Here is a 9,511-nt window from a genome sequence, read left to right as displayed (position 1 = left end):
AGGGTCTGTGGAAGCGGGTGGGATAAAAGAGCACTTGCACTAGAGCTGTCAATCACCGCGCACAGTTGTTTGCCCCGCCCCCTTGCCGTCTCGTTAGCCACACCTCTAATATTGCACAGGGAACGCGTGGAAATGATTTGACTCTGTTGTGCTTCTTTGAGCTCTGTATGTAATACTTACGTCAGTAAAATGTCTGCTTTCAAAAACATAGTATTTTATAGTTCGAAATTTGCAAAATCTTGCCAAAGCAGGAATTTTAGGTGAGTTGGAAATTTTGCCATAAATTGGTAACACTTTGCAATAAGGTTCATTAGTTAACATTAGTTAACTATTTTTATAAATATTAACAAAGATTAAAAAGTGTAATAAATGTATTGTTTGTTGTTCGTTCGTGTTAGTTAATGCATTAACTAATGTTAGCAAATGACATATTGTAAAGTGTTACCCATAAAAATTTTGCTGCTAAAATTTCTTCTTTGTATGATTCATTAATAATATTAATTATTACGTTGCATAATGGTTAACAGACACTTAATTACATATTTATGAATGTAATGAAAGTTACAAGTTGATCAAGTTGATCGGTTAAGCATAAAAAATTTTAACTTTTAACTTTTAAAAATGTTGACTTAAGTACTTACTTACTTACCAACCTTTTAAGTTTGTAATAGTGCTGGACAACGATTAATCGCATCCAAAATAAAAGTTTGTGTGTACATAATATATGTGTGTGTACTGTGTACATTATTTTTATATAAATACACACATGCATGTATATATTTAAGAAAAATATGTTATGTTTATATATTAAATATATTTATATATAATATAAATTATATGAATATAAATATATACATGTAAATATTTTCAAAATATATATACTATATATGTGTGACTTTATATACATAATAAATATACACAGAACACATATACATATATTATGTCCACAAAAACTTTTAGTTTGGATGCGATTAAGCATGATTAATCATTGCCGAGCACTAGTATTTAACCTTTTTAAACCTTTGTGCTTGGAAAATATTTTTCATATATAAATACACTATATTCTTCCAATTTATAAAGTCATAAAATCTGCTTTTATAAGAATTTAAAAATGTTGTTTACGTTTTTATTTTATTGGCCATTTTTAAAAAGTGTATTTGAGGGGGTTTTTTTATGCTCATGTAATTTTCCATCTGTAGCATGTGTATTTCATACCCACAGTGTGGGAAAAGCAGCTTTGGACGGTGTTAACCTGAAGGGCCGCAGCTTTCTAACACTGAAGGATTTTAACGCGGAGGAAATTAAACATATCCTGTGGGTTTCTGCTGACCTTAAACATCGAATAAAGCACAGGGGCGAGGTACTGCAAAAAATACTGCAACTATTGAAGTTACTGATCAATCTGCCCATTTCCAGAACTGATGTAATAAACAATGTATTTCTCTTTTTATGTGCAGTATGTTCCATTACTTCAAGGCAAATCTATCGCTATGATATTTGAGAAGAGGAGCACTAGGACCCGCATGTCCACTGAAACAGGTGCCATTCAAAGTTCAAGCCTGTGAAAGGGCTTACATTTATCAGTGAATAGGGGCGGATACAGAGAACAAAAGATTTAACACATAGACACATTCTCTATCTCGCTCTTAGGGTTTTCTCTTTTGGGAGGCCATCCATGTTTTCTCACACCCCAGGATATTCATCTAGGAGTCAATGAGAGCACCACAGACACGGCCAGGTCTGAATTCACACACACACTGTAAACACTGCATAGACTCGATTCACTAAGGCCTTAACATAGTCTGATGTGTGGGTGCGTGTGTTTGTATGGCAGGGTGCTCTCTGGTTTGGCAGACATTGTGTTAGCTCGGGTGTATAGTCACACATCTCTGGAGCACCTGGATAAAGACTCTTCTATACCAATCATCAATGGCCTCTCTGACCTCTACCATCCTATACAGATTCTAGCTGACCTTCTGACACTACAGGTACTCACTCACAGACACATACACACACATAAACAGAAGTACATGCACTCATGTATTGTTTTTCACTCTTACAGGAGCACTACGGCTCATTAAAAGGCCTCACTTTGGCTTGGATAGGTGATGGAAACAACGTTCTTCACTCCTTCATGATGTCATTGGCCAAACTAGGTGTCAATCTTAAAGTGGCCACACCCAAGGTCCACCTCCTAATACAGTGACATTAATACACTTCCCGTCAAAAGTTTTTGAACAGTAACATTTTTTGTGTTTTTTAAATAATTCTCTTCTGCTCACCAAGCCTGGTTTTATTTGATTCAAAATACAGCAAAAACAGTAATATTGTGAAATATTTTTACTATTTACATTTTTTTATTTGAATATATTTTAAAATGTAATTTATTCCTGTGATCAAAGCTACATTTTCACCATAATTACTCCTGTCTTCAGAAATCATTCTAATATGCTGATTTACTGTTCAAGAAACATTTATTATTATTATTATTATCAATATTTAAACAATATTTAAAACAGTTGAGTACATTTTTTCAGGATTCCTTGATGAACAGAAGGATCCAAAGCTCAAAGATCAAAGTTTTTTTGGGAAAGAAATTATAGAAATATATACTTTTATTTAAAAAGGATGCTTTAAATCGCTCATAAATGGTGATAAAGACATTTATAATGTTATAAAAGATTTCTATTTCAGATAAATGCTGTTCTTCTGAACTTAATTCATTAAAGAAACCTGAAAAAATTCTACTCAGATGTTTTCAACATAATAACAATAAATAAAAGTTTTTTGAGCAGCAAATCAGAATATTAGAATGATTTCTGAAGGCAAAAATTCAGCTTTGAAATAACATAGAAAGCAGTCATTTTAAATAGTAAAAATATTTCAAAATTGTACTGTTTTTGTTGGACTTTGGATCAAATAAATGCAGGCTTCGTGAGCAGAAGAGACTTCTTTAAAAAAAATGGCAGTGTACTTTTATTCAATAAGGAACCACTCATTTTATTTAAAATGAAAGATATTTCTTACAAGAGATTTATATTTCAAATAAATGCTGTTCCAGTGAACATTATATTCATCAAAGAATCATGAAAAATAGTTAAATATTAAGCAGCACGACTATTTTTTATTTTTGACAATAATAAGAAATATTTCTTGAGCTTCAGCATATTAAAATGATTTCTGAAAAATCATGTGACACTGAGAACTGGAGTAATGGAGTAATGGAGTACTGAAAAGTCAGCTTTGCCATTACAGGGATAAATGACCTTTTAAAATATAAAACCATTTATTTAAATAGTAATAATATTTGACAATATTACTTTTTCCCAACATTTTTAATACAATAAATGTAGCCTTGGTTTCTTACAGACACCAACATTTTTTATTTTATTTTATTTTATTTTATTTTATTTTATTTTATTTTATTTTATTTTATTTTATTTTATTTTATTTTATTTTATTTTATTTTATTTTATTTTATTTTATTTTATTTTATTTTATTTTATTTTGCACCACCAACAGAAATGTTGTTCATTTCAAGATTTGACCTAAATTAACTCTTTTTCTTTAGGGTTATGAGCCAGATGCTAATGTCACTCAAGAGGCTCAGCTTCTGTCTAAGCAGGTATAGACTGAAAAGTCATGAACAGCTTTATTCATAAAATATACAATATAATTAAGCATCTTTTTATAATATTTGCGTTATCTACCATGCTTTTGCATTATAAGCTTGCCTATGTGTGTGAAATGATTATTTGTCTTTAATAATTGTCTTTAACAACAAAATAAATCTTGACATTGCACGATGTTTATTGTTTTATGATCACTAGCTCATTTATGCAATGTTTACACTGGCTCAGTGTGCAGCGTTTACAGAATTATGATATTCATGCTGTAGTTTGGTACCAAGTTGCAATTCCTGACGGATCCAATGGAGGCAGCACGGGACAGTAGCGTACTGGTTACTGACACTTGGGTGAGCATGGGCCAAGAGGAGGAGAAGAAGAAGAGACTGAAAGATTTCCATGGATACCAGATCACCATGCAGGTAGAGAAATGTCTATCAGCTTCGTCTGATGTAGTCTATTATTGTTTCTGTTATATTTTGTAAAATGTTTGACAGACAGGAAGTGTGGCTGCACCAGACTGGACATTTCTGCACTGTCTCCCACGTAAAGCAGAGGAAGTGGATGATGAGGTTTTCTACTCATCACGTTCCCTTGTGTTCTCTGAGGCTGAGAACCGCAAGTGGACCATTATGGTAAAGTGTATATGTAACAATGTGAGTAGCAGTGTTGGGGGTAACGCATTACGAGTAATGCAAGTTACGTAATATTATTACTTTTTCCAAGTAACTAGTAAAGTAATGCATTACTTTTTAATTGACAAGAAAATATCTGAGTTACTTTTTTCAAATAAGTAACGCCAGTTACTTTTCCCCCCATTTACTGATTAAAAGCTCTGCTTTCCCCATGTTGAGAGAAGTCAGGAGTAAGATGTTAGTTCTAGAATAAATATAAACATGCATTAACTCATCTCACTCACAAAAAACAGATTCAGTATTCCTCAAAATGAATAAAAAGAGTAAAATTCAACTCAGAATATGACGCAAACCTGCAATAATTAAATATGTTAAATAATTCAAATATGTATGTCTTTACTCAAGATAATATAACATTGTTTTCCTTTTTTTTATTGCTGAAGAGTTGATATTTTTTCTTCTGTGGTCTACTGTACAGACGTGAATTTACTTTTCTCAAAGCCTGAGGCTTTTGGTGTGAAAAGGCTTTTACATTTGCCAAAATATAACTTTTTATATTGAAAACAAACAAGCAATCCATGCCCAGATTTAAAAAGTAACGCAAAAGTAACGCATTACTTTCCATTAAAAGTAACTAAATAACGTAATTAGTTACTTTTTTAGGGAGTAACTCAATATTGTAATACATTACTTTTAAAAGTAACTTTCCCCAACACTGGTGAGTAGTATTAATGCATTTATGTTTGTAAAGTAATAATGTCTGTATGTTTTCTCCAGGGTTTGATGGTGAGCATCCTGACAGACTATAAGCCACAAATTCCCAAACTCAAATTATAAAAAATATGGGGAAAACACACCAACAACAGAAAACTGTCATCTATCTGCCTTTGTAGGATAAAATGGGGGTAATCAAGAAATAAGAACTACAGAAATAAACAAATTTTTAAATTCATAAATACTTTGATTTATATGTGAAAAGTGCTTTTTACAACAAAGTAAAAAGTTTTACAATTATTTAAATATTTCAGTGATGCAAATACCTTTAAGACCTATAGAGGGTGCTGTGACATTGTGAGAAATAGTGTGTGTTATAACGTTTGATTTATTCAGATTCCTTTTAATTACAAAGGGTTGGATGGACACTGCAATTGAGGGGTTTTTTTCAACAGAAAGTGGTTGCAAATGCACTACAATACAGTTCATTTTCCATATCTATTTAACTGTCTATGTAATTTAGGTTTCTATGCAATTATGGGATTGCCTTCTGTGTCATCTCAAGTCGCTTAGAAACATTTTACATAATAGATACACTTTTTCAGTTCATCCCTTGCATGTCTAACTCTGCAGGGTAACAATACAGTCCAGCAGTGCAACGTGATTTAGAGTGAATAAATGGATATGTGTGGACATGCATTTAAAACCACAATGGAGTTTTCATGTTATGGTTAGGCTACTGATCTGAATAAGATATGCATGTGTTTTAGCATGAATTTGGGGTCAGTGGGCATGCTTTCATTTTTCTGAGTTTCACTGTGACCTTTCAACTCTCTTGACTGCTGTCTTGTACGCAGTATCAGATCAGAGTGAGATCAGACTAGTATGCATAACAGGATGTTTAGGCTGGGACCTTTTTAGACTGTGAGTGAAACTTTAAACAGTTGTATCAGGTGAAGGCACACTGCAAGAAAAAGAGACAATGTTATTGTACAAAGAAATCTTTTGTGCGTACATTTAAATGGTAAAGGAGTACAAGTGATTCTCAGGGTGAGGCAGAGAAGAACCTAGAACAAGGGTGGAGATTAAAGGCAGAGCAGAAGAACAGGTTCCTGAATCATCCGATACATTCTAGTCATTGCAAAGGTGTTTCAGCTATCCTTTCTATGACTTGGTATGTACAATTATTTAAACTGAAACCTTGCTGTGATCTTATCTCAGCTAAACATTGTTTGACCCTCTTCAGTTGTGACCTTATCAGGCCTGTGTGTTTTTTTATTTTTGTACAAATTGAGTTGGGCTTTAGACTCAACTGCAAGAAAGAAACACAGATAAGACATAAACCATTTTCACTATCATTATTATCACGATAGTAGTAGATAACTGGGGTCCTAATTGTTTGAAATTTGCATCTGAATACTTATTTGGATCCTCTTGTGTAAATTTGTTGAATTGGATCACAAACCAGATCCCCTCTGGGCATTCAGATTAATTCAACAAGCCAGAAGGGACAGTTTCACAGCATTTTACATAAGCACTTTAAAAGATTTGAGTGAAAGACACAAGTCTGTAAAAGAGAGGACAGAAATGTGCCCCTAAAACCCATTTTAAAGAATAAGCAGACATCTAGTCAGCTTTTCAACTGTTTTATTTGGCACATAGCTAAGTTTGGCCCTCAGACGACTGGGTTTATAAGAATATAAACACAGGTTGTATTTTTCAAATGGAAAATGGTCATTCTTACAGGAGACTTAATTATGTTGTCAGTTAAGTTCCTTTTATAATTCCTTTAAGTATCAGCTTTAGATGTATCTTCTAAAACACATGAAGCAATCTTTGACAGAAAAAGAGCATAAAATATGTGGATCCTGAGCTCGGATCATTTAGTGTCAGAAAAATCAGATGAGAAATGTTTGAAAAGTTCATTATGAAATCTTTTCATGTTAAGCCTTGGAAAATCTGAGCACAACCTGAGATGTTTTTCGCTTTTAAAACTGAAGAGTCGTCATCAGGTACTGTAACAAGCATAAGAGTTAAACAAAAGTCTATTTTTTAACAACTAGATATAATCTCATTTCTCATTTGTGATTTTCTTTCCTGTTAGGTTCATTCATGTTTTGCATATGTGGCATGATAATGACTTTAAACACATAGGCTTATTCATACCTAAAGCATGCAACTTTTGGCCTTGATACTAATCAAAAAAGAATTTAAAGATTAGAGTTTGTTAACAAGAAACAAATATTATTTAGTCAAGTCAAAATCATTTACCCTTTTAACCCTTGTTCATTTCGTAGCCTGTGACCTACACTTTATTTAGGCTACATAGCCATAATAACACATCTAGGCATACAAGCAGTAGGCCTACTATTTTTCGTCATGTGTGATAATTATATTAAAGGTAAAAGTCATATGTGGTGGTTTTCATTTGTTTTTCATTTAGTTTCTGTGTAATGTAAATTATTTTGCAACTAATCGATTAATGCACTTTCGTGCCGCTCCCTGTGTGTCTGTGGGCCGTGCGGAGGTTTGTGTCTTGCGGTTGGAATCTGGTTGTGGCCGACCTGGCGTCCCAAACCGGACCAACAGGTTTCGGTCACGCCCAGAAGCAAAAAAAGTCAGGTATAAATGACACGTAAGGAATGCAGACCTTCAGAAGGAAACTAAGCACACGAGAGACTAACACGCTACTCTCGAATTAACCCACATAAACCAGCAAAATGCAGATGTCCGAGCCCCTCAGCCAGAAGAACGCTCTGTTCACGGCAATGAACCGCTTCATCGGCGCCGTCAACAACATGGATCAGACGGTCATGGTGCCGAGTCTGCTAAGAGATGTGCCGCTGGACCAAGAGAAAGAGCAGCAGAAACTAACCAACGACCCGGGTAGCTATCTGCGGGATGCTGAGGCCGACATGTACAGCTATTACAGCCAGCTCAAGTCCATCCGGAACAACATCGAATGGGGCGTCATGCGTGCAGAGGAGCAAAGGCGCAAGAAAGACACCACAGCACCGGAGCCAGCGCGCACAGAGCCAGAGAACGACATGGATCTGGAACAGCTCCTGCAGTTCCACCTGAAGGGCTTGCATGGGGTGCTGTCCGAGCTTACAAGCCAAGCCAACAACCTGACCAACCGGTACAAGCAGGAGATTGGCATTGCCGGCTGGGGACAGTGAACTGCATCATGATCTATTTGGATATGATGAACTATTCTGATCTAATAGGATCTATTTTGCCTTTGTGGAAGAGCCTACCAAATGGACTGACTAAACAGAAGCTGTCAAAAGTTAAAATGCAAGGCAAACCGAGAGGGGAAAGTGGGTTTGTTGTACTAGTATTGGTTTTGGTGTTGATCACTGACGTATTGTAAAGGCTGCTTCTTGTCTTGTGGCATTTATTTGCACTGACAGTTTCCCCCCTTTTTAAAGCAAAATCTCCGTTCAAATGGCTGGTTGCCATGCCTTATCTTGATATTTAAATCTATTTATGTGTTATGTATAATTGAAAGCTTTTATTTTTTCATTCTTTGTAAGTTTTTGAGAGGAAGGTTGTTGTCCTATGATGTTGCTGTGTGTTCCAGAGGACTGATGACTTGAAGAACATGGACGTATGATAGTTTGTATTGTGAGGACTCCTATAGATGAAGCAGAAACCCTGTAGAAAATCCTTGGGAATGTTCTCTGCTAATGACCTGAAACTATCTGTGAATCAATGACGTGGATGGCTCTGAAAATCACTCTGTGTGTCATGATGAGCTCCGTGAGATTCTGTGTTAAGTTTTGCCTAACGGCCAGTATGACTGTTAAAAACGTTTGATGTATTTTGTACTGAGTTGTTTTTTTACTACAAAATAAACTTTTGTAATTTGAAAACATCTAATGTGTGGTTGTTTATTAGTCATCATGCTTAACAATGCATAATCAGTAGGCTTACACACACCCTGTACAAATTAGCCTCACAGTGTACATACTCTTCATTTCTTAGAGCTTATAAAAGTCCTTAATTTCCGGTACTGCGGATGAATTAGACATTAGACATAATGACCTGAAATAGTAACCAGTTCTAATCAAATTTAATCTAACATTCTGTAATCTATTCAATTTCAATTAATCTATTATCAGTTCATATTTAGTTTGTTAAGTGAGACCTGTGCAACGAAACAGATCTCTTTTCTTATACACACAAAAATTATTTATTTTCATAATCAAAATATACAAAGGGGCCATAATTAATACAGGTTAGTGCCCATGTGAGCAGACATGAGAAAAAAAAAACAAACAAAAAAAAAAAAAAAAAAAAGAAAAATACAAGATATTTCGATTTTGTGGTATAGTTTACCACAAAATGTGACCAGGATTCAAATGTTGACAATGCCAGTCGATTGGAGTCACCAAAGTTGTGTAGATGTGTAAATCAAAATTTACAGGATGTTTCTAAAATACAATCATTTGAAAATTTTTTTATTTAATTTTAATTTTATTTATATTTATGTAAACAATAGACAATATTGCATAATGCCTTATTGTTCAAAGA

General features: G+C 34.3%; 2 protein-coding genes across 2 annotated transcripts; both read left to right on the top strand.

The window, feature by feature from the left end:
- The first annotated feature begins 121 nt into the window (after positions 1-121).
- Positions 122-5,560, top strand: otc (ornithine transcarbamylase). The gene is made up of 10 exons (XM_051119591.1): positions 122-260; positions 1,222-1,360; positions 1,458-1,539; positions 1,651-1,738; positions 1,835-1,988; positions 2,063-2,185; positions 3,572-3,625; positions 3,899-4,048; positions 4,124-4,261; positions 5,039-5,560. Exons 1-10 carry the CDS (start codon positions 190-192, stop codon positions 5,096-5,098), a joined length of 1,059 nt encoding a protein of 352 aa, XP_050975548.1. The 5' UTR covers positions 122-189; the 3' UTR covers positions 5,099-5,560.
- A 2,060-nt stretch (positions 5,561-7,620) lies between these two features.
- Positions 7,621-8,852, top strand: mid1ip1a (MID1 interacting protein 1a). The gene has a single exon (XM_051118531.1). It carries the CDS (start codon positions 7,696-7,698, stop codon positions 8,152-8,154), a length of 459 nt encoding a protein of 152 aa, XP_050974488.1. The 5' UTR covers positions 7,621-7,695; the 3' UTR covers positions 8,155-8,852.
- The last annotated feature ends 659 nt before the right edge of the window (positions 8,853-9,511 follow it).

This window comes from Labeo rohita, chromosome 9 (assembly GCF_022985175.1).
Source record: "Labeo rohita strain BAU-BD-2019 chromosome 9, IGBB_LRoh.1.0, whole genome shotgun sequence".
NCBI lineage: Eukaryota > Metazoa > Chordata > Actinopteri > Cypriniformes > Cyprinidae > Labeo > Labeo rohita.
Note: the sequence above shows the minus strand (reverse complement) of the source record. Positions and strands in the feature narration are given on the sequence as shown.

Excerpts from the sequence above, each read along its gene's own strand:
- otc (XM_051119591.1), top strand. The coding sequence starts at position 190 with ATGTCTGCTTTCAAAAACATAGTATTTTATAGTTCGAAATTTGCAAAA. Across the intron at positions 1,540-1,650 it reads CCGCATGTCCACTGAAACAG|GGTTTTCTCTTTTGGGAGGC; the intron begins GTGCCATTCAAA and ends TCTCGCTCTTAG. Across the intron at positions 4,262-5,038 it reads ACCGCAAGTGGACCATTATG|GGTTTGATGGTGAGCATCCT; the intron begins GTAAAGTGTATA and ends TGTTTTCTCCAG.
- mid1ip1a (XM_051118531.1), top strand. The coding sequence starts at position 7,696 with ATGCAGATGTCCGAGCCCCTCAGCCAGAAGAACGCTCTGTTCACGGCA.